At 43.9% G+C, this 23,681-nt stretch overlaps 1 protein-coding gene across 1 annotated transcript in view; it reads left to right on the plus strand.

Annotated features, from left to right (window-relative positions):
• Nucleotides 1–21,034, plus strand: part of AK8 (adenylate kinase 8) — a 65,925-nt gene extending 44,891 nt beyond the window's left edge. The window contains exons 12-13 of the mRNA XM_057371575.1: nt 18,095–18,175; nt 20,186–21,034. Of these exons, the coding sequence (XP_057227558.1) occupies nt 18,095–18,175; nt 20,186–20,432 (328 nt within the window). The 3' untranslated portion in view covers nt 20,433–21,034. The remainder of the gene's footprint in view (nt 1–18,094; nt 18,176–20,185) is intronic.
• The last annotated feature ends 2,647 nt before the right edge of the window (nt 21,035–23,681 follow it).

Consider the following 23,681-nt stretch of genomic DNA (forward strand, 5'->3'; position numbering starts at 1 on the left):
AGTAGGAAAAGTCTTAGTGAACTATGTACTGAGTGTGCACCCAGAGCTGTGCTCTGAGGGACCACAGCACCCTGGCCAAAGGGGAAAAACAACAAATTTTGTTCCCCAACCCAAACCCCAGTGTTTCTGGGCAAAATCAGCAAATCTTCCTCTGACGTGACCTTGCAAACAACTCTGCTCCACTCAGTGAATGGGATCTGTTCAATCCACAGTTTCTGCTCCTGCAGCCTTTTCCAAGCTCCAGGACTAATTCAGTGATTGCCTTATCTCTTGGTGTGTTTGGAGATTTACCCTGCTCATTGACAAGATTGTCATTAACTCATTTACCTTTGTTTCCTGATCTCACTCCAGTGCAAGAGGCATCACTGAGGATGGCACAATGGRCAAAATATATCTGGGAATGTCCCCCTCCCTCGTGTGTCCCTGTGGCATGAGGCCTCTGGTCAGCCCTCCCAGAGTTATAGGTAGTCCAAAACCCCACCCACCCACTGATTTGTCCCCACAAACCCACTGGAAACAGCTCTTYATTCAGATTTCCAGGGTTTATCCTTGGTGGGGAATCCTCATTCTCCCTTCTCCTCCTCCTCCTCAGCAGACTGTGCCCTCTCTTCCCTCCTAACACTAATCTGAATAGAAGCTCTCGCTCTTAAATAATCCAATAGACAGAAAATTGGATGATTACAATAAAAAGATTATGTCACTTCTGCTGCACATTCTGCCTGACCTATATTGGTCCCAGAAGAGCCTTTCTCTCCTGAGGAAAAGCATTAATATGCATCTTGAGCCAGCAATAGCAAAACATCAAATGCAGTTTTAAATTCCTTCCATGGGCTTTCTGTAGGATGCTGCATTTGCTGTCACAAGCTGATTCTGCTCCAACAAGAATAGGAGGTATATTTGGCTTCAGTTGTGGGAGGCAGGGATTATTTTTAGAAGTTACCTCATCTCATACAAGCTCCTTTTGATGGCTGGAGTTTGTCTGGTGAAATCCTGGATGCAGCAATTAAGGAGTGCTCTGATCTCAGCAAGCTCCAGGAAGAGAAAGAAGAAAAGCTTCTACTTCTAAGTCAGTATTTTTATATTTATTGTTATTTTTAAGGACTCCAAGCCACATGCACAAGCCTTTCATTCTTTTTGCTGCTGAAAGGAGGGAGATTTTTCTGCAGTAACTTTCTCTCACAAATGAGGAAACATGAGAAAACCTGGAGACTTTCTATCCTGGTTGCCCTTACRTTGGAACTGTTTCTCTTGGAAGTTTCTACCAAGTCTGTCTTTCTGAACTCAGCACTGAGCCAGAGCAGGAAAAAAATCTGTAAAAACAGCAGAATCTGGGCTGCTTTCGATGTCTTTGGCACTGGTAGCAAGTTTTGGACAAGACAAAGCAAACCACTCGTGTCTCAGTCCAATGACAACTTCGTGATGCCAATCTAAAATCAGCAAAAGTTGTTCAGGGCATTCATTTAAACACGACTTTGGTTTAAGGAATGAAGTGACACAGTCACAGAAATCAAAGTGTTCTCATYTCAACAATAACCAAATCTAACCTGTGCCTTTCCCCTCTTGCCAAGTGTTTTTCACACATTTTGAATCATCCCCAAGAGCTCTCTGAACTCTCCTGGCTTCCCTCAGCTCTCCCAGTTTATCTCTGCTCATCTCCTTTCCAGGACCGGCTCTGGGCTGGGATCCAGCAGTGCTGGAGATGCTGTGAATGCCCTGTGAGAGCTCATCCTGCAGCTCCTCTCCCTGGTACAGAGTCCCTCTGAACCAACAATTCTGCCAAGATGGGGATGTTGGGAAAGCTGTGGCTGCACAGTCATGCACCACCAGTGCATTTCATGGACAGCAATGCTGATTGGTCTCACAGGGTGAAATATGATGTGCTTTGTCAACTCTAACTATTTCTGCATGGTCTAAAGCAGTTATTTTCAAAATTTCACCTTCATTAACTCAGTAGCTCACACACAAATAAGAATYGTGTACATGCAAGGCTGATTTTGTGGCATTTAGGAGCTTTTTTTAATGAAGATACTGGTTTTGAGATCTGCCTAGAATCAGAAAATTTTGAATTAAAATATTTTTAAAAATAAATGAGGGAGGAAAGCTTTATATTTAAAGGTGTAGCAGCATTTCAATTTAATTTACCAATGCATTTACTTTTGCATTGGGTAAGAGAACATATATAGATAAAACTAAGGAGAGTTTTGTATATATGAGAACTGTAAATGAAGAACTGTAAATCTGGTGTCTGAGGAAGCACGAGGGGAAGGAGATCTGGCCAGGGTTGTCCAGCATCTCCCATCGTGTCCATATCTTGCTGATTATTTCAGTGGTGTGGTAACACAATTTGGCTGAATATTCTTCTGAGTAAATGCAGTAAGGCCGCCCTTACATCTACAAGTTAAAACTGAGTTTATGAACTCCATAACTACAGGAATTCAGGATTTCTGGGATGAAAACGTGGACAAGATTGTGCCAACCATGCTCTGATTTATTGATCTCTTTGGATCTGAGACTAATCCCAGATTTAGGCTTCACTCAGAGCTGCTGTGGCAAAATTGGCTCATCCAGAAAACCATCAGTGAAACAGGCATTGTGCTGCTTTTCTTGGATTCTCCAGGCTGAAGATCTGGGAAGACAAGTGCATCAGTCTGTAGCAAATACAATCCAGATTTGGTGATTAAAACTGACAAGTAATATTGAATGGAGACTGGTTTGTCATTACYGTGAGGATTAGAAAGTGTAATCTTCATTAAAACATCAGTGGATTTACTGCTGTTTGCCTTGGAACAAGATGTTTGCTCAGAATTTTCCAGTAAGTAAATTKAGGAAGTGCAGGGCAATTTAAGGGAGGGGAAGTGAATCCTGCCATGGTTTACTCTGTAGGGAAGGTGTGGGAATGATCCCTGATGTCTGACTGGATCTAATTCTATGGGCTTGGATCACCACATAAATGTATTAATCACTATCACTTAAATTGGCTTCCTTTGGYTCAGGTGTAAGAGGTGACCCAGGGCTTTTATGCTGTGCAAGGGTCGTGTTTTCTGTCCCTAAATTCATTGTTCTCACAAAATTCCATATTACAGAATACTGTCCTTTTTAAGGCTTGAAATGCATTTTGTGAAAGACTTTTTTCCGTTCCACAGAGGCTTTTAAACATTACCCTTTTCCAACAGGTGCTGGATCTCTTTGCTCAGCAGGACAGAGTCATGCTTTGATAAAAATAATTCTTAAARAATTGTGGTCTCATAGTCTTTTGACAGGAATGCTGATTAATATCCCACTGATACTCACTGAGTGAACAATTCTGTTCTTTTGAGACTCTGACCAAAGGTCAAGGTACAGCAGGTTAAAAGAGCAATGATTTCATTTAACCTTCCAGTAAAAGCTGCTGCTTCAGTGAACTTAATTTAAGGTGATTTTCAGGACAAGTCTATAGGAAAAGTTCCTCCTCACATACWTGCAGTGAAATCAAAGGGTTCATGTTGGCCATGAATGTGCCCCAAAGTTAAACARATACAAGATAAAGAAATAATGTGTTTTCTCAACTCTTTCAGTGCTGTGAGCTCTTCAGACTGACCTYTCTTTTTTCAAACACTTTGCAGTAAGACACTGAACTGTCAAAGCTAAGTGCTGGTGGGTATGGAGAACTTGCCATGTTTTTTCCTACTATCTGTCTAAACTTCCTTTGGCTCAACTTGAGACCATTTCCTGTAGTTCTTACAGCAAGTTACTCAGGAAAATCTTGTGATCAAACACAGCCAACCCAGTGGTGGCAGGAGAGAAWGTTGGGCACAACAACCTGGGAAATGGAGGAACAAATTCAGTTCTTAAGGGATACTCTATGGCTGCACATTTGCATCTCAAACCTGGGGATTTTGATCAGCACAGCCTCGCAATTGTCCTGTCTGCAAAAACTTTTAGGAGCTTCCTTGGATTTATTAAGCATCACTGGTTATTTCAGTGCTCAGGCTGGATATTTGGGTTTAGCTCCTGTCTCWCAGAGAATTTCTCCAGTGGTTCCTAAGTTTCTCCTGATGGTGTCTTTCTTTCTTCCTTCCGTCCACCCCTACCTGACCCTGCTCTGGATCTCAACTGTTGTTTTACCTTGTTGATGTTTTGTCTATATTTGCTTTAACCAGATGCCCCTCTTTGCATGCAGCACTGGGACTCATCCCCTCTCTCCTATCAACAATAATTAGCCTTGTAAGACTAATGGAAGAAATCGTGTCTAATTACCCTGTTGAAGGCCCAATTATGTTATTAACATTTGTGGGCTATAAGCTAATGATGAGGAGAGCCTCTCATTTGCATAGCATTAAGTTAATTGAGCTGGAAGCTATGGGGTGGATAGCAGTGATGAGAGCAGGATTCTGTTACAGAATGGATAATGATGACCCGAGCAGGACGATTCACCTGACAGGTTTATTAATTAACAGCTATCTGATTACCTCAAAGAAATGGCAAGTGGCAGTGCTTCTGAAAGAAGCTGCAGTGTTTTTTTTTTATTTAATGAAAGGTGCTCTATCACTGTGGATATTCTGGGGTGATTTATGGTAATGGCAGTGGAAGATCTTTCCTGGAAGCCGAGACAAAAACCTGTTCTGGTTTCCTCTCTGCCCTTAACAAACATTCTGCAAAGGGCTCATGTTTGTGCCTGTGCCTCATTCTCAYAAGGTGCACAAAGTCTGTGCTGCTGAATTTGTGTGGAAAGTGAGTTTGCATTTGGAAAATCCTTAATTGTTGGGCAACCTGGAAATTTTGCCCTCGGAAGAGCCAGAGGATTTGATTTTGTAGAAGGTGTTTTTYGTTATGGTGTTAGGCAGGATTCTGTGTTGTATTGAGGGAGAAAATAATGTAAACATTCAGCTTTTCACATTTTCCTGGTATGTGCAAGYTGCAAGCAGAGGTGAGTGCCCTTACCTTCACTTTATTCCTGGGTACAAACAGTTATGCAAAGTGGTTGGGCCTTTTAAGGAACAGGAGTCTCCATTTAAAACAGTTCTAAGAAGAAAATTCCATCTTTTCCTTTCCTGTTAAATGTCAGATTCTGTCTGATTAATTCCAAACGCATTGTAATTCACAACAGATTCAGACAGAGTCTTGTTTGAACTAGAGTATCTTTGGGAGGAAAAATCACTCTGTTTAAAAGTTGCCTGTGCAATCAATCCAAGAGTGAATAACTCACTMTGCAGTTACTCATCATCAGAATCCCACACCTCCATCATGAATATATCTGAATGTCAAATATAGTTTCTAGTCACCAGATCTTTTATATTTCCTTCATCTACTCTGAAGAGCCCATTATTAAATCCTGTGAGCTCCAGACCTTACCTAGTGACTCAAATCCTCAGTTCATCCTCAAAATACCTTTGACCAGACTTGTCTTAGGAAAAAAGAGAATGCTACAGATTTTAACCTTTCAGATAATGACTTTTTATCCATTTAAGTGGCCTGGTGATTAAGTTTCAATAGTAATAGACTTGTGAAGAGTAGAGACTTATAGATAAAATATATTCAGTGTAATTTTCATRGAATCACAGAATATCCTGAGCTGAAAGGGACCCACAAGGATCATCCAGTCCAACTCCTGGCCCTGCACAGGACATCCCAACAATCCCACTCTGTCCCCTGTTATCCAAACTCTCTGGAGCTCTGAGGTTGTGACCATTCCCTGGAGAGCCTGTTCAGGGCCCCACCACCCTCTGGGAGAAGAATCTTTTCCTAATTCCAACCTAAACCTCCCCTGGCACTGCTCCAACCATCCCCAAGAATCTATATGCAAAAAATCTCTCTTTATTCTGTAACTGACATTTGTTGGGCACCAAAAAAGCTGAGAACATTGATCTGATATTGGTAGWGAGGCCAAAATTTTAGTTTAGTGGCAACACAGAGACATTGACAAATCACTAAAGGCACTTCTGATCAACAGGAGAAGAGAWAGAAAATGAAAAATCAGAGATGAGGGGAGTAATCTGGAAAAACAGCTCCTGTCTGAGCTGTTCTCTGCTCCTGGCTGAGAGCAGTTCCAGGGGATTGAGGGTGGATTATTCTCTGTAGCTGAGCTGTTGTGGGCACCTGTAGAAGCATTTGTGTGACATTTCCTCCATCTCCTTCCAGCCAGTGTTGGTTCAGAGCCCACAGTTGTGAAAGAGGTTGTTCAGGAAAACCAGCACAATGAATAAAAGCCTTTAATGGAATTTAAACCCTCCATCCTCCTCRTCCTCATTAACTTTCTGTAATCACCAGCCCACGCAGTCAGTGTGGATAGAAATATCTTTACCATATAAATTAGATTTTCTGTGAGGTGTTCTGTGGTTCACCACAGTGCCTGGTTGTGTAAAACAGACAAACACAGCATCGAGCCAAGATCTGAGAGAGCAGGAATTATGTATTTAATTCAGAGTTCTGTATAGAGTGCTCATAAAAACTTGATCATGATAGAGGGGCCAATAAACATTTGGGAACATAAATATTTCTGTAGGAAATGGCTTTGTGAAGCATTTAGTTGTTGAGTAATAAGAACAACAGAGAAAATCAGAATAACAGAAATCTCCAGGTACTGATCTGATGGGTTATATATGTTGCAATGATAATAATGTTGAGGGAGAATTTTTATGGGACTAGCAACAAATACATTGAGTCCTGCGAATTTCCTAATGAATTCATTTTTCTTATGCTTGCCCCATTTGCTATCCCTGCTGTTCAAAATTCAATTTTAAACCTGAAAAGCAGCGGATGGCACCTCGGGGTGCTGAGCKGCTTCTCTGAGTTTGTGTGAGCTGAGGGTTTTGAGCAAAACCTTGGAGTCTTGGGCCATTTCTGGAACATCCATTATTTGTGTATTTAGGCATCAGTCCAGCCAGACAACACAGGGACATATATTTTAGGAAAGCACACATCAAAAAGTGTTTTAAATGGCCAAATTGTAGAACAAAACATCCTGGCAACACAGCTGGTGCTCTGTCAGTCTGTGGGCTAGAAAATAAGAAGAGAACCTGTAAGAAAAATAAAAACAACCCRGGAATAGCTAATCAGGTTAGAAGGGATGTTTTGGCTGCAAGGATTTTGAGGGCTATAGAGAAAAACTGAGTAAGATTAAAAAATGTTTGTCCATCCTGTCTGACAGATGTGGGAGAAGATGGAATCGTTTGTTACTTCTCTGTTTTTTCYTCTGAAAATAGCAGCAGCAATGAGCTGGCAGGCACAGTGAAATGCAGTTAGCAAAAGTAATGGGAGTTGAAAGTTTGACCTTTTGTGATGGAAATTTGATATGAAAAAAGGGCCTTTTGATAATTTCTCTATCCAATCAGATAYGGGAGATGTTTTGATCCTGTTTCCTTATTTGCATGCTGACTGATCTCATTTGAAAACCCAATCATTCAGAAATATTGGGACATCAACAGAAATGTTACAAACAAGAAGTTGTTTTATCTGAAAGGTCTGCAGGATGTCATCTCTTGTTTTTCACTCCAGTGGCCTGATCTCTTCTTCACCATTCCATGTTTTTATTGGCAGGATAAGTTGAACATATTGAAATGCAAATAGTCCTTTCCACATTGAACCAAAATATGGGAGGTTGGTTTTTTTTTGGTTTTTTTTCTGTATGATTGATTGTATCCAGGGCACTTCAAAAGACACAAAGAAAATACTTTCTGCAGTGCCTCTGATTCCTTGACATTGCCAGGTTCTGACGTTCCCTGTTAGCAATCATTGGCACAGAGTGATTCCTGAGCCTGCTCCCACCTCTGCTTTTCCCCATCTAACACCCACAGCTGCTCAGTTCCTGGGACAGAGGCTGAGCTCAGTTTTTCTGCACAAACACTTTTTGTTACTAACGAGTGTTCTTTGCTGCTGTCCCAGGTGCTGAATGTCAGAAATGGATTTTACCTAATTYTAATAAATTTTACCTAATTGCAGATGTCTTTAATCCTACAATGGGCAGCTCAAAGCCTCATAAGATCACGTGTTGTGTGTAGAACTGTCCCCATGATTATCTGAAAAGTCAGATTTCAGAGCTGAGGCACTGCCCACTTAGGTGAGTTTAGGATGAACTTTCTCTCCCAGACAATTTAACCTTTCTATTTTCCAGAGCAGGCAATCCATTTTGCTCAGCCTCCCAGTGGGTTGATGACAAGTTTTTCTGCTGCATGACTGGTGTCATTATCCCTTATTTGGGAGCCTACCTGTTAAACTCATGTCTTAAGCCAAAGTTTTAAATTACTTAACCCAGAAGGTGGGGGGAAACTATAAATATGGGGTAATTCTGAATAAATGGAATTATTTAAAATAATTTTTTAATTGCATGGTATCTTTTTTAATGTCAGGGTCAGGCTATATGAGAAATCTTTTTTCTTTAGTGCCCCAACTAATTTTTTTCACCCAGACTGCCCCGAGCCTGCTATTCTGAGTGCTGCCCTGGGAAATGGGATGTGCAGATCCTTCTTCCTGGGGCCATGTAGATTTGCTCTGCTTTTTAGAAAAAAATAAGTGTTCACAGAATGTAGGTCTCTTGCCTCCCTGCTGAACACCTGCACTGTTGCAAAGATGTTCTGCGTTTCTGGTGGAGGGCTCCACAGGGATTGCTTTCCAAAACCAAATCCTGAGGGGAACAGGTGCGAGGAAAGGGATGAACCAGATTATAAACTTTACATAATAACTTATCTTGGAAGGTGCTGAGCTGGTGTTTGTACAACTCTTTGAGATGTAAAGCTCCAAATTAGGCAGGTCAGGATTTGCCACAGTGTCCCTGAGGTGGGTGACAATTCACCGTGTCAGGGACACATGGAGGTTTGCAATCTTCATCATTCTGTTACAGAAATCCAATATTCACCCAGCATCTTGTTTATTCAATAGATTCCAGGGTCTAACATGAAACAGTGCCTGTGTGTGATGTTTATGTGATGGTACCTAATTTCTTCAGCAATTCTGGTGGGTGCAGGCTGGGGATTGCACTGCTGGAGGAACGTGCCTGTTTTGGCTGAGAAGTAACTTGACTGATAGAGCCCTTCAAATGCAGAGGATCTGTTTCATCAAATCCTGGCCTGTCAGCTCTGGGGGAGTGCTCTGTGAAACAGCAGGAATGGCAAATCCCCCCACTCCTTGTGCAACAAACTGCAKTTGTTGGGATGAGCAGCTCGCTTGACTCAGCAGCTCTATGAGTTCAACACTGAGCGTTCTCCCGGGTGGGAAATCAACCTCCTTCATCTCTCCTGTGTTTTAGAATATCAAACCATGTGATTTTAACCACAACGTGTTATTCTTGATAACTGCAGCAATCTAGTTCTTCCTTGCTGTTTTTTTTTTTTTTAATTCTTCCCTCTCCACCTTGTTCATTTGCTGCTCAGTATTAAAAAAGCGAAAAGCAGCCCGGCGCACCAATATTTTCTCTGCGGTGAAGTCAGCATAGAATATTAGTGTCCAAAAAGTTGTAAAACAAAAGACTATCATATGTTGCACCTTTTAATCATGTAATTGCTGAGTGACATTTAACTCTGAGGCTTTAAGTTACTCCTTTTCAGCCAGCCTTCTCCCCGTGCCCCTCTCGTCCCTCCCTCCTCTCAGAGCAACCCGCTTTTGCAGAGTGCTGCTTTAACTACACTGAAGTTTGGCTGGGCTTCTACATATTACAGCAGCAACACGAAAGCAAACAATTGAAGTATTTGAGAACAATGAAATATGTATGGCTATCTGTGACAGCCCTATAAAGCAGAGCAATTAGCCGCGTAATCCGAGAAAGCCAAAGCGCCCGGCAGCCCACGGTTCCCTATTAGTTAAATGCTTTTTGTACGTCCTCATCCCATCAAATCAACTAACACTTCCTTTAATTGGTTCATGAATTATACAGCTCGGCTGCATTATAATTTAATCACCAGTAAACATTCCTGGGGCCTGCTGTAAAGTGTATAGCGCTCATTAATTCCTTAATTTCAGCAGATGGAAGGGGAGATCGGATGAACGGTGGCAGTACAGAGCGCCTTGGGCAATGGAAGAAGGAAAAAAAGGTGGGGGGCCGTTTAGATTTTTTAAGGGCTGTCAGAAACTCAATCTGTGAGCTGTCAGCAGCCTGGACCCGCTCCCCCCCTGCCTCCCCCTGCCTTCACCCCACCTACCGCTGCAAGTGACTGACGGATTCATATGGAGCCTTGTCAAGCCGTCTTTAAACATCAAGCCAGCGGGTAAACCAAGCCCAATGTAAATTAATTCTTGTCTTACGGGCCCCCCTTTCTCTGTCCCCATGAATATTTCATGGCGGGCAGCATAAATATTAATTCTAATAGCTCTGCACAGTGGTTATTATTTCTGTTTTATGACAAATATTCATAAAATATTCAGGACCCTTTTTTAGAACATTTACACACTTGATTGTGAAATTTTCCAGCTTCCTGGGGACACAGTAAACATATTGGGGTTCTCTTGATGGACTTTTTTCTCTCTTAATTAATACTACGCCACATTAATATTTAATCAGATTTAGTTTTCCTTTCCCCAGAAGTGAACCCTATTACATTTGAGGATTTATTTGACAGTATTTAAACAGGGAATTTTTATTCCCTATTATGAAATTGGTTTCCTTTGACACATATATAAAATGACACATTATAATCCATTCTTTTATTCCCTCCCCTTGCCCCTAAATCATACACTTTTTTGGTGTCAGTTCTTTTATTTATTTTTACAYACCAAATATCTTGCTAACGACAAAAGTTAGTGTTCAAATGTTGGGGGTGGGGGTCAAACATCATTTACTCTAAATTTGATTCAGTTTRTTTAATAAGGAGGAAAAGTCTGGGTTTCCTTGTTAGGAGCAGAAGGTGTTGGAGAGAGGATGCAGACAGGTAGCAAAGGCACCAGTCCTGAGATGAGTTTGCTGGTGCTTMACCCTGGAGTTGTTGCTCCACTCCAGATTTGCTTTGCAGAATCTAATTAAGGCAGGGCAGGGTTGTGGGGATCTGAGGAAACACGCCTGCACTTGGGGAAGAGGGTTCAGGTTCCTGACCTCGGGCCTCTGGGGCTGCAGAAGCTGTGGATTGTCTGAGGAGGGGTTTGATTAACCTTGTGCAGGGCAGAAATGGTGCCAGCCACGCTTCTGGAAAGCACTGCTGGCTGCCATCTTATCCTGTGATTCATAAAGCACCGCTGGAATGAACTCCAGGGGGAATGCCAAGATGCTGGAATAACAGCTGAGAGTAAGGAAGAGGCAAAGAATGGAAATGAGGGGAGAAATGTAAAGCAGTTCAGAATGGAGGTATTAATGCATCCAAACCACTTATTGCACACAGAAAGAGTTAATGTTGCCTCCTCAAAAGAAGCTTTAAAAATGCATCGAAGCCACTCCTACAAAAACATTTGCTGTGTCTCTGTGTGCCTTTCACTGTGCTCTGTGATGCTGACACAGCCCCRAGTCCTGCACATCACTGGAAGGGCTCTGACTGCCCAAAGGCCTGGGGTTGGTTCTCTACTGCTGTGAGCCTGTGGAGCTGCTTTGCTTTATCCCAGCTCCAGAGCCAGCCCATTGTTCTGTCAGCCAGGCAGCCAGCGCCTCTCTCCCCATGTGAGCTGCTGTGGCACCGCTGGGACACTGAGACACACCAGGGTGGGACAGGGAGGGACTCTGTCACCTCGGCTGTCTGGGCTGCTGGAGCCCAGCTCATCCAGCTGGGGCTGGAAAGATGGAGCAGAGTCATTACTGTGCTCTGCTGSTGGAGGGAAGGAACATCTGCAGCCACCAAGGAATGCTGTGCATCTCCATCCCCTGGCCAGCAGCCATGTCCTGGGAATAGAGCCCCACTCAGCTGCCTTTTGTACTTAYCCCACACAAATGCATCCATTTGAAAAGATCTGCTGGCTGGAAATGGCTTGTCATCCCATGAAACATGGGAAGAGCTCAATGAGCAAAACACTTGTGCTGATTAACCTGTGTTTTGGTGTTTGCTCAATGCCTTTTCCCTTATGGGTGAAACCTAGAGGGTGAAATTATTCCCTAAAATAGAATCGAGCATCTTTCGTCAGAAGATACCCCAGAATTTGAAAGAAATCAGTGAACAAAACCTCCCAACAGCTYCTTCCATAAATAAGAGATAAGGATCATTTTATCCGTTGCAGAGACACACAGGAGGAGTATTTAGGGAAGGGAACAAACTGTGATTCACAGTTTATTGTGTCCAGTCAGTGATGCASCCTCAGCAGAGCATTTGTAGGCTGGATACCCATGGGCAAAACCCCTGGTTGGAGCTGCAGTGAGCCCTGAACACGCCAGGGGAGAAGGGAGATGGGATCTGTGTAATTTTACTGTTCAAGAKGGGATTTGGGGGTGCAGAATGTAATTGTGGAAATAAAACATGCCTGGGATGCTGTGTCTGGGCCACAGTGTTTGAGGAGAGGCTTAGCCAAGGTTTCAGCTTCAAGGTGTCTTTAGGGGAATTGATGTGACTGAATTCCAGTCAGTATCTTTGTCTGGAAAGTCAACAAAGACAAGATGGTCAGGGTTTTATTTGGGATTAGGCACTGGATTCAAATCTGAACCTTTTTGTACCTGTCAAGTTGGACTTTATTTGTCATATTGTTGTTATCACTCAGTGGTGCTACCCAAGGAAAAGACCTTTTTCCAATGCAGATGGTTTTTGTGCCTTGATGAAAGCTGCCATCCCACTCCAGTCTGACTCGTAAAATCCAGAAGTTGGTACAGTTTTGTGCACTTTGGGAAACATTGTAACCAAGTAATGTGGTTGGTTTTAACAATCAGAATATTAGGGTTTATCCAGTTCAGAACAGTTTCYAGGGATGGTTTTGTCCCTCTGCCAGTTCAGTCCACGTTGCCCCCCAAGGCTTTTCCATGCATTTGTGAGAGCTCTGTGATTTCCTTCCCCGCCTGCTTTGGCTGCTTTGTGAACCAAAGGGAGGAGTTTGTGTTTGTGCCAGGGCTCACACGAGGATTGTACCTGTGGTGGCCTTTTAGGGACCTGCTGCATCTTTACACTTCAGTGGCCTCATCTCTCTCTCAGYTTTATATTTCAATTACAAATTTGTGGCGTTTGCACTGCCAGGACCGAGTCCTCCAGGAGMGTTGTTTTCCATGGGGAATTGTGCCATAACATCAGGTAACACTGTTGATATCTCCATGTGGAGTAAGWTGTTCTCATGAAAGGCACAATTATTTCTAGCCTTGAATTTGATGATTTCTATTTGTCTGCCTAGAAAAAAAAGCAACTTTGTGTCTCTTCCTCTCTCTCTCACTTTCTCCTTCCTGTTCTCTTTTGCTCTGATTCAGCTGAGGTTCTGTCAAAGCTCTGCCAGCAAAGTTTGCCATAACTTTGAGATCACACAGGCATGTGATCTTCACATTCTTTTTTTTTTTTTTTCTTTTTTTTAAAGCAGACTGATGTGGTGCATTGTAAACTGCCAGGAACACTTGCTAATTTAGTAGTTAATGACAGTCACAGAGAGTGTTTTTCTTGCCCCTGGAGAGGTTTTAGACACAGCTGGGGTAGATTTGCCACTATCAATTATGCACAATTTTAAACAAGAATTGGCCAGCAGGGGCCTCTTTTTTTTTGCAGAGTGCAGAGCGTGAAGAATGGGAATATGGCAGCTGGTACCTGCCTGCAWCGGAGAAGATATATAGGAGTCAAGAAAATAAGGGAAAGATTAATAGCTTGCTATTTTTAAAGTTGCAGTTTCAACTCAAAAGTTTAAAAGCTGCATTAAAAATGGCCTAGTGGTGGCTGGTGATGTAATTTTGTTTTAATTTGAGCATCCTAACTTGGTTGCAAAGCTTGATCTGGCCCTGGTATAGCCACAAGCAAAGTCAGGTAGGGATCAGGATCCTATCTCAGATATTATGTGTGTTGTTTTTACATCCTTAAATCAAAACATGAAGGTATGAATTCGATTAGATTGAATGGCATCAATCTAATTTTACAGAGAGTGGTTTTATACAGAGGGCTTGGCTTTGGGTTCCACTGCACCAGTGTCAGTCCAGAGCAACTCCAAGTAATGGGAAATGCCAAGAATGAGACTCTGACCTGAGTAAATAGCTCAGGTCTAGAGCAGCCAACATCTGGATCCATCTAGGTCAGGCTCATGAAGCAGCTGTGCCTCAGTGCCAGGAGCTGGCTCACAGGAGAGCCTCAGCTCTCWGGAGATGTGAAAGCAGCTGGCAGGGCAGGGGAGCCATCCCAGAAAGGGACTGTCCTCAGCAGAGAGTTCCTTATTCCCCAGCACAGGGATCAGGGCTCAGGCACACAGCACCTGCTGGTCTTACAGCAACACCCTGATTTCTCCATTCCAGGTGTTTGAAGGCTGTGTCCTCATATCCAGAACAGAGGAAAACCACCACCAAATAAATTCTTGTGAGGACAGCAGCGAGCACTGCCAGTAGTTAATAACTTGGATTAAGGGGGTTGGTTGCCATCTGGAGCAAATGCAGCTCGGGATTAGCTGAATGCTGTCGTGTAGGTCACAAATCCTTCACTTTTGGTGTGGCTGGGACACGTTCTTCCAAAAATGCTGTCTCACGATCAGGGCTGAAGCAACACCTCTGCCACCCCTGCTCTTCCCTCTCCTCCTCTGTTTGACAGGGRGATCATCAGGACACCCTGGTGACCTCCAGGCTCTTAGATGACACCGTCTGAATAGTCAGAAGCCAGAAGTGGTTGGAATAGTCTTTTGGAATGCCAGATGGCTGCTAGGAAAACAGAGTTATATTCCAGCTGTTAGGGCTGGAGTACATTTCATCACCATCCAAAGGCAGCAAGTTCTCATTTGACTGGGTACACAGTGAAGGTGTCATCATCATTATTAATTTGTTGGAATTTAATCTCTCTAATGTATCTGGAAGCTGCACCAGATTAGATAAGTGATGTCAAGTACGGTGAGGAAGAGGCAGCATTCTGACACGGATTTTTTGTGCCTTTTAACATTTGTGTTCACAGGTTCAGTATCTATAAAAGCTGACAGGACTGGACCTTTTCCCACATCCCTCTCCTGGGAGATGGAACAAAGGAGGGAGGACAGAGAGTGCTTAGCAGTCCCTTTGTTTTCACTCGATGAGAATCAGGGGGAAATTTCTCCTCAGAGACCTCAGAGGCTGCACCCCACAGTCTCCACCTGGGTGCCAGTGATTTTTGGGTGCCCACAGGTGGATCCCGAGCCTGTGGCACAGAACTGAGGATTCTGGTGCCCCTCTGCCCTCCCTCACCTTGCTGCTGACTGACACCACTCCCTCCCCTCCTGCAGCTGAACTGGGAGCTCTGGGAGGGGAGCTGTGCTGGATGCTAATCCAGCAGGGTAATGTCGTGTACTTTGATATGAGGCTGTGTTTCCTCTCCTCCCTGTCTACCAGTTCTGSTGACATCTGTTTCATATTTCCCCTTGATAGGAGTTGTGACACATTACAACATACAAAGCCTGGCTGATTCCTAAAGTGAGCTTTACAGAGGATGCATTTATGTGAGAAAATCACACTGGCTGCGTGGAAGGGGCCAAGCTCTGCAGTTCTTGCAGGGAGTTGTTCCAGTTATCAAGGTTCAAGGTCATGGGTGCTGCTCTCTGTGTCGTGAGGATTTCCAAGAGAAATCCAAAGAATGTGTTCCCTGGACAGTTGGAGAGTCAGGTTTGATATGTGATATCAGAGCCAGAGCAGCCTGAGAGAGGGACAGAGGGCAAACGTTGCTCTGAAGTACCATGAGGAGCTGCAGGAGATGTATCAGATAGCCAAGGCTAACACTTCCCAGCCTGCATCCATGTAAATAGGCTTTACTCATGTGAGTAAACCTCCTGGGGCTGCATAATAGACTGTGTGGGGTAYGTGTCTCCTTCAAAATGGTAATAAAGCTTTCTAATTGGAAGTATTTTAAGTCTAGACTGTAGTTCTGTCAGTGGTTTTCCCCTTCATCTTTTTTTTTTTTTCCTTGCTTCTGAACTATTTTAAACTGACAGCCCTGGGGAGTGTTGTTTTCTCTCATCCACAGGAGATGTGTGGAGTGGCAGAAGGCATCCCACCTTCCCCTGCAAGGACCCCTGGATTGGGARTTTGTGCTGCTGAGCAGTAAATTCTGCATGTGCTGGTACACCCTGAGTGTGGGGGGAGAAAAATCCACATTAGCAGGGATGTCTGCACCTCCCACATCTTCCCCTGCATCCTCTTTAATGGTGACACCAGGCTGGATAATAAGCAGCGTCTTGTTCCGAAGAGAAGAGAATCTCAGACAAGGCTTTCAGAGTTCATTTTGTTGGCAGCTTTTTAAGTGGAGTTTTTAGGCTCTTCTGTTTCAAACACCATAATACTTTTTGTGTTCCTAAGTATGAATTACGACAAGCTTTCTTGATATGCCAGGTTCTAATCCTTCAGTGGGTTTGTTTATCTCAGGATATAATAGGAAGCCGTATCAATTATCATGACTGGGTAAATGTTGTTCCTCTCTACTAGAATATTCATCTTGAGACAGATCATCAGATGTTACCTGTTCTGACAATCACGTTTTTGTGCCAATGTTGGGCAACAGAAACAAAGAAAAACAAAATGTTAAGAGTGTAAGGGATAAAAGAGTGTTGAAACTGTTGTTCTTTTCCTGTCTTTGGAATCTCCCAGATCTTGAATGTTTTATTCCTGGCTGTTATTTTGTTACCACAGTGTGAATAGAAGTCATTATCTGTAAACATTTGAAAAGAGAGATGATTTTCATAACTTTAAATCCTACAAAGGATTCTAGTAATCTGCTATGTGCATGCCAAGGTAAAGCTCAGCCTTTCATCTGGTCTGATCCCACCCAGTCAGTGTAAAATGTTCCTTTGGTGAATGTCTAAAGCACGCAGTATCTCCTGTGAGAAGCAGACAAAAATGAAAACAGGAWGCCTGGCCTTGAAGGCAGCAGCAGGAGAAGGTGTGTTGTAAAGAAAGATGTATTTACAGCCTTCAGGCTGTGCTTTGCTGGCAAAAATTATTTTCATAGGTTCAAAGGGAGCCTTATTTTTTTATTTTGTTCTGAGCTAATTGTTGAATGTGATCTTTGCACAGATCTGCTTTGGTCTGCAGTAGCTGGGGGACAGGGGATTCATGTCTGCTCAAACTCAGCAGCTTGTCAAGAATTTTCTGCTGAGGAGTTTTCAAACACAAATATAAAATTAACAGCACCATTATAACGAACCCAAAAGACAAGGAATCAGTGTGAGATGGGCACAGCAGTTCATGTGCAGCAGTGGTTTTCTGGTGTGTGGTTTTGTGGTTCTGCATCCTTGATCCAAGGCAGGGCATTTGTGTCACCTCTGTGAAATGGGTTGGTGAGTCCTGCTCCCTCCTCCTGTGAAAAGCTGTTCCTGGTGTGGAGATCACCCCAGTGACACCGTGGGGCTGCCTCTGTCAGCTGCTGAGAAYTCTCACTTGCTCAGGCTCAATGGGAATTGCAGATTCTGATTTTCAAATGAAGCATTCAGCATTAATATTTCCTTTAACAGTGTCACCAGCCAGGCCCAGCCACACTGAGCTGCTCCCCACACCCTGGCAGTGCTGATGGAAGGGACAGGGAATTGTCAGCAGCATCAGGGGCTTGTGCTGTGTCTTAGCACTCATCCTGCTTTGAAGGATGCAGGACAGGAGTTGGGGACCAAAGGACTCACTCAAGGGCAAAAAAAGTGCAAGTGGACTGAAACAGCGAGGGGAAAATTCCTCTCATGGGCACTGGAGGAATGCATAATTCTGGCAGAAAAGTCCTATTTCTGTCCTTGACAGGAGCAGCAGAGGGTTTTTATTTTATTTACCTTTTGGAGCATGTTGTTGTAATTTTATTCACTGGTTGGGTTGGGAAGTGGATCCAGAGAAGTTCAGAGGGAAGTGCTGGGGTTCTGAGCAGGGAGTGACACACTGAGAGGGGCTCCAGGTTGGTGTCACACACTGCAGTGTCACACACAGCTCCTGTTCCTTGCTGAGCCTGGAGACCAAACAAAGCCTAGGGTGAAACCCCAGAGAAACCCTGCACTCTTTGAGGGCACTGTCACTGCCACAACTCTGCTCTGGGTTTGGGTGATGATGAACTCCCCCTCTAAAGGTCACAGCAATGTTCCAGGATGTTAATTCACCTAATTGTGCCGTTCTCCACAGGGTGTTTTTCTTTAATCTCCCCTACGAGTCCATCATGGAGCGCCTGTCCCAGCGGAGGATTGATCCCGTCACTGGGGAGAGGTGAGCGCTCCTGCCTCGTGTGTAACATTTTCCTGACTGCCAGGGAGATGAAAGCACCAAATAGATTTCTCAGAAATCTAAGGAGCTCGGGAATGCTGTGCTCCTGCTCAGGGATTCCTTAAAAGAAAAGTTAAAACTTTCATAGCTCCTGAAGCGCCAACTTCCYGCTGCAGCAGCTCCTCAGAACAGGGGGGTTTAAAAGCTGGTGCCTGAAATCTACAGCAGCAAATAGCTCAGGTTTAACATTTTAATGGTAACTAAATTGGTTGGTAAAATAAGGCTGAGGGAAGATGTCTGAAACCTAGCCTAAATGCAGATGGTTTCCAAGCATTCCCATGGGAATTTTGAAGGCTTCTCAGCTGGGGAAAATGGAAAACTTGCTGCATTTTACTTCCTCAGACTCCTGTGRTGCTCCTGCCTGCTGGGAGGTATTCATGTATTCCCTGCTCAGTAGAGCAAGCTCGTTTGAGTCCCTGAGTCACTGTGGGGTTGGTTCATCTCACTGGTGACCCCTTCTCTCACCAGTGACCTTCAACTTTCCTGCCCTCCCCACCCTTGATTTCCATGGAACAAATCACAAATAAATTTATCTTCCTGAATACCTGGAATTGGCACGTGTTCACAACTTCACTTGTGGGCTGCTTTTATGATTCCCCACAATTAAATTTTAAACCTTCCTTTGGCTTTTCCAAAGGCTGAACGCATCCTCTTGCACCAAAGGCAAATCGTGGACCCTCCAAGATTAAGGCCATAAAGAGTGGATTTGTCCCAACGTGATGGATGATTATTCAGACATCTCACTYGAGGTGCAGCATTAACTCGTGACAGCAGCAGTGATTTGCTGTAACTGCTCTCTTTGCTTTAGTAATGAGCAGTGGCGTTGTTCAGCAGAAAGGAACGGGCTGAAGCAAATCATTCCCACATCTTTGCATTTCTTATCATTAGGATTAGGCTGTTCAGTGTCTGCTCCAGTTCACACGCTTCCCTCTCGCAGGCTCTGGGGTTTATTCCTCACCAATTCTCCGTGAATTGAATTGTTTTAGGTGCTGTGTTTAATCTTTGGCATTGTGTAAAGCCTTTCCCCTCTGGCTGCAGGGCTGGGTTGGCCTTCACTGTGCCCCAAATGATTCCCATGTGGAATGAACTCTGTGTCCACATCRTTGGATGCAGCTCTGCAGAGACACAGGCTCTGATTCTCTCCTTRGTTTTGCATCCATCCCAAAATGTTYCAGRAAATTTGGCTGTACAGGAAGAGGGATAAACTGGTTTTGTGCTAGAGCAGAGGAGAATTACCAACAGGGAATTTAAACACTTGATTGCAAAGAAACTTTCAGAGATTGTTGGGAGCCTCTGGCAATGTAGGGACATCATCAAAATTCCTTTGGTGTCAGCTGAGCTGGGCTGTGGCACTGCTACAGGGCTCTGAGGATGAAAATCCTCTTTCCTGCTGAAGTAACTGAGTGAACACACTCAAGTGAATTCAAGGAAGCCAAATTCTGGCACTTGGAAAATTAAAAATAACCAAAACCTATCTCAGGTGCATCAASCTCTTTTTACCTTGAGCTACTATGRAAARATGTTAGCAATTAAGTGTCTGAGAGCTTGAAACAGTTTAAGTGACAGGTCCCAGCAATGCTGGACACAGGGCTGTGTTTAAGTTTAGGCTTTTTTAGATGGTTTTTAAAGACAGGAACCAAAAATTACAAGGAAAAGATCTGGAGATGGTTCTGAACCTGGAGCACAGGACATGGAATAGAGATTTCTCCTTGTGAGGAGTGGATAAACACCAACAGTGTCACCTCCAGAGAARCTCTTGGCCTTTGAGGATCCAGGATTCTTGAGAGCAGAAGTGACAGATTACCTGCCCTGAAATTTCCAATCTTTGTTTTAAAACCCCAGCCTWGAGCAGAAAGAGGCAAGGAACATGATAGGCAAAGGCACAGAGATCTGCAGATGTGGCTGCCGTGTTCTCAGCCCGAGCTGAAATTGTGGCATTTCTTCTCTCTCCAGATACCACGCCACGTTCAGACCAGCTCCCACTCCAGAGATCCAGGCTCGCCTCAGGCAGAACCCCAGAGACCAGGAAGAAAATATTGAGAAACGCCTGGAAATCTATTACAGGAATGTCAAGGCCCTGGAGGATTTTTACCAAGATGCCTTTTTTGTCAATGCTGACCAAGACCCTTATGCTGTCTTTGAGTTTATAGAAAGCTGTATCATTAAGCCCCTTCCATGTAAAAAAAATAGAAGTTTATAATGAAAAGGGGTGGTTTCTGGAAGAGCTGATTTTAAATTTTTTCCTGTGATATTTGCTGTCTGGTTGCTGCAGTGGCAGGTTATCACCAGGGAAGAGGAAGTCAGCCAAGCTGTGTTAAATCTGAAGYTCACCAAGGCTGAGGGAAGTACAGAGGGTATGAAATTTGGCTTCAGGGAAAGTTTTTTGGCTTTTGTTTCATGATGCAAGACATGAAACACTGTGGCTGGGGMAGTCCTGTGTTTAATTCAAGTATCTTTTTCTGTTTCTCAGTAGTAGTTTTGTCCTTACTATGGAATACCCATGAAGCCAATTTTGATTATTAAAGCTGTTAGATCTGTTTGTGTCTTAATTCTCCACCAAAACCACTCCCTGCACTCCCTCTGCCCCTGCCAGCAAACCCTAAAGCAAAGAGAAAAACAAAAGCTCCCAGCTCTGCAGTGAACTTTCTCCGCAGTGTTTGAGGTTGGGGGCAGAGGTTTTCCCTCTCTTTCTAACTCAGATTGCTTAAAAAGTGCTGACAAACCCCTCTGCAGATGCACTGACCATCCCCATTCTGCTGGGCAGAAAGACCCAGCTGGAAAGGAAATCCAGAGCCATGGAAAATTGATTGCAGCTTCATCACTTTCAGAGCCCAGTCAAGGACATCATGAGCTGCAGGAGCTGGTGAGTTACTAACTTCTGTTTTTCTGGGGTGGTTGATGCCCAGAGTTGTTTGGTTTTTTTTTGTTCTGGCTGGATGTGGCAGCAATGAACACTCAGGTACATGGTTTTTATCTGGAAAATCTCTGATGAAAGGCTGTTGGATGTGGAAATGCACATCTTTAATGSCTGTAAGGAAGGGGAGTCATTTGTGCTGTGCCTCAGAGAACTGGTTCTGATGTCTCTGTTACGTCTCCCTTTGTTTCTCCCTGGTGTGTGAGTGTGGATTCCCCCTGACCAGGGCATGGAGAGGAGCTTCAGGTTTCTCCTGGCAGCCTCAGTGTCTGGGAAGGTGCAGGCAGAGAGAAGAGAGGAATTGTGGCTTTAGGTGACTCCTCTGGTCCTGTTGATGTCCATAGATTTGAGTCTTTGCTGCTGTCTTTGGCTGTGTGTGTCTAATACAGACCAAATTTCCTTCTTGCTCCTGTAGAGTAACTTCAGGTGGAAACGCCGTGGTTGTCCAGGTGGCAATGGGAATATTCTGTTTTTTATGAGAGTTTAAAGTCAGAATTTTCAATACTTTTGGGAGGGGAGGGCTGTTGATKAATGGGAATTGGACTTTAGAGCCTTGAGAGCAGCTCTAAAATCTCATAATAAATATTTTTGAAATCTGAGAAAGCCAAATCCAAGCAAGCTGAGTCCCTGGTGCCTCTTGAGCTGAGAAATCCCAGCCTGTAGCACCAGGCTGAAGCAAAGCTGCTCCCAGCACAGGGCCCAGCCACAAACCCCCGTGTTCAGCTGGGCAAGGACAATTTTAACAGCCCTACCTGTTACAAATRTGCTGGTTGGTGACTGCTTGGGCAGCTGGGTTTGCTGCCATTGCTATGAAGATGTGCTGCAGCATTCGTGCATAATTGGGAGCCCTCCTATTAATAATACATGGGGAGCTCATCTTGCTAATATCACCTTCATCTGAGTGTTCCTACTAAATATTTTGATAGATGAAATGGGTAGAGAGTGTATTTAAATACTGTTTGTACTGCAGCTAGGGTACAAAAGGGACAGTGCATCTTTAATTAGACAGGTACATCTGCTTAATTAATTTAGCTGTAAAGCCCTTTTTCCTCTTCATTCTTTCATCTATATGCGGATGCTATATTAGTTCCGCTCCGCTGGTTCCATAGAAACTGAGAAAAAGAGCTCAGTCTCATTGAGATGCACTTGGCATGTCTGGGTAGGAGTCTCAGGTCAGTGGTCAACCCCCAAGGGTTTGCAGCAGGCCTGAAGTGCAGAACGTCAGGGTTAGCAGAACATGCTAATACTCATGTAGAACTCTCCCTCAGAAACAACTAAAACAATTGACATTCATTTAATTACTGTAAACGAAGCAGCCCCTGCATGACTTTGCATAGTAAAGCCTGTTAATACCAAAAAGGTTCAGTGGGTGGAAGGAGGAATTAGGCTTTTATAATTGGAATGCAACACTTGAAAACCAATTTGGTAACTAGGCGTGATTTTATTAGCATCTTATTCTGGCAAAACAAACGTTGAGCAATGAGAAAAACAAGGTGAAGAGGAGGTGGTAGCAGCACGGCGGGGATCGGACGTTACCAATTGCACAGCTTTGCCCAGGTCTGGAATGGACATCTTCCATCACTCTGCTTCCCAGAGACACTTTGTGGAGAGAGAGGGCTGCCTGGAGGKTGTGCTGTACCCTGTAAGTTATGCTGTTAATTATGTGGTTTAGCAAAAAGGTGAGTTTGTTCAACTCTTCCACAAACTTTTGTGTGCACCTGATCCAGACACCGGATCCTTCAGTGGAGGAAGGGCCCTTGAATGTTCCCAAACAGGAGAACCCATCCTCCAGCACCATTTCTGCAGGGACTTCCTGCAGCTCTTGAATGATTTGCCTGCTCTCACCTTTCCCTGTGAGGTTTGGATGCTGCTCAGGGAATGGCATTAACCCTGACCGGAGCAGGAATGGCTTTTCCTCTTCCTCTCTCCAAAAAAATCAGGGTAGTATTTATTATCTTTATGTCTGCATTGACAATCAKAGTATCTGCTCTCCAGAAATATTGAATAGGGTGAGGAAACACCAATGGAAAGGATGACTGAATGGTGAAGTTCCCGACCCATAACTGAATTGAGGTAAAAGGCAGCAATGAGATCCCTCCCATCACCAGTTCCAGAGCAGGGGGTGCAATTTGGAGACACAAGACTGAGTCCTTATGCCCCCAAACTTCCTCCTGAATTCCAAGAATGGCATCTAGCACCAAGGCACTAATTCACTGTACAGTCCAGAGCTCTTCCACTTATCCATCAAACTTGGATTAGGCTGGATTTCTTCATCCCAGTGGAGGAGGGATTAACTCTGTTATCAGCATGAGCAGCAAATCTTAAATGCTGTCAGAAGCTCCTCATCAAGGACAGTGACACCTTAGCTTTGGACAAACAGCATCTCTGGCTGTTCATTCTCAGCTGTGAAAGCAAGTATCACAGTCCTCTCAAAAAAAAAAAAAAAAAGGCAGGAGAGCATCAGGAACGCTCAGTCTCTGCTGGAATGTTGCTCTCCCTCTGGAGATGAGGGTCCTTGAACAGCCACAGAGTTCA

The sequence above is a fragment of the Malurus melanocephalus genome, unplaced genomic scaffold (genome assembly GCF_030028575.1).
Source record: "Malurus melanocephalus ecotype Western Australia unplaced genomic scaffold, MMel_1.1 scaffold_149, whole genome shotgun sequence".
Lineage (NCBI taxonomy): Eukaryota > Metazoa > Chordata > Aves > Passeriformes > Maluridae > Malurus > Malurus melanocephalus.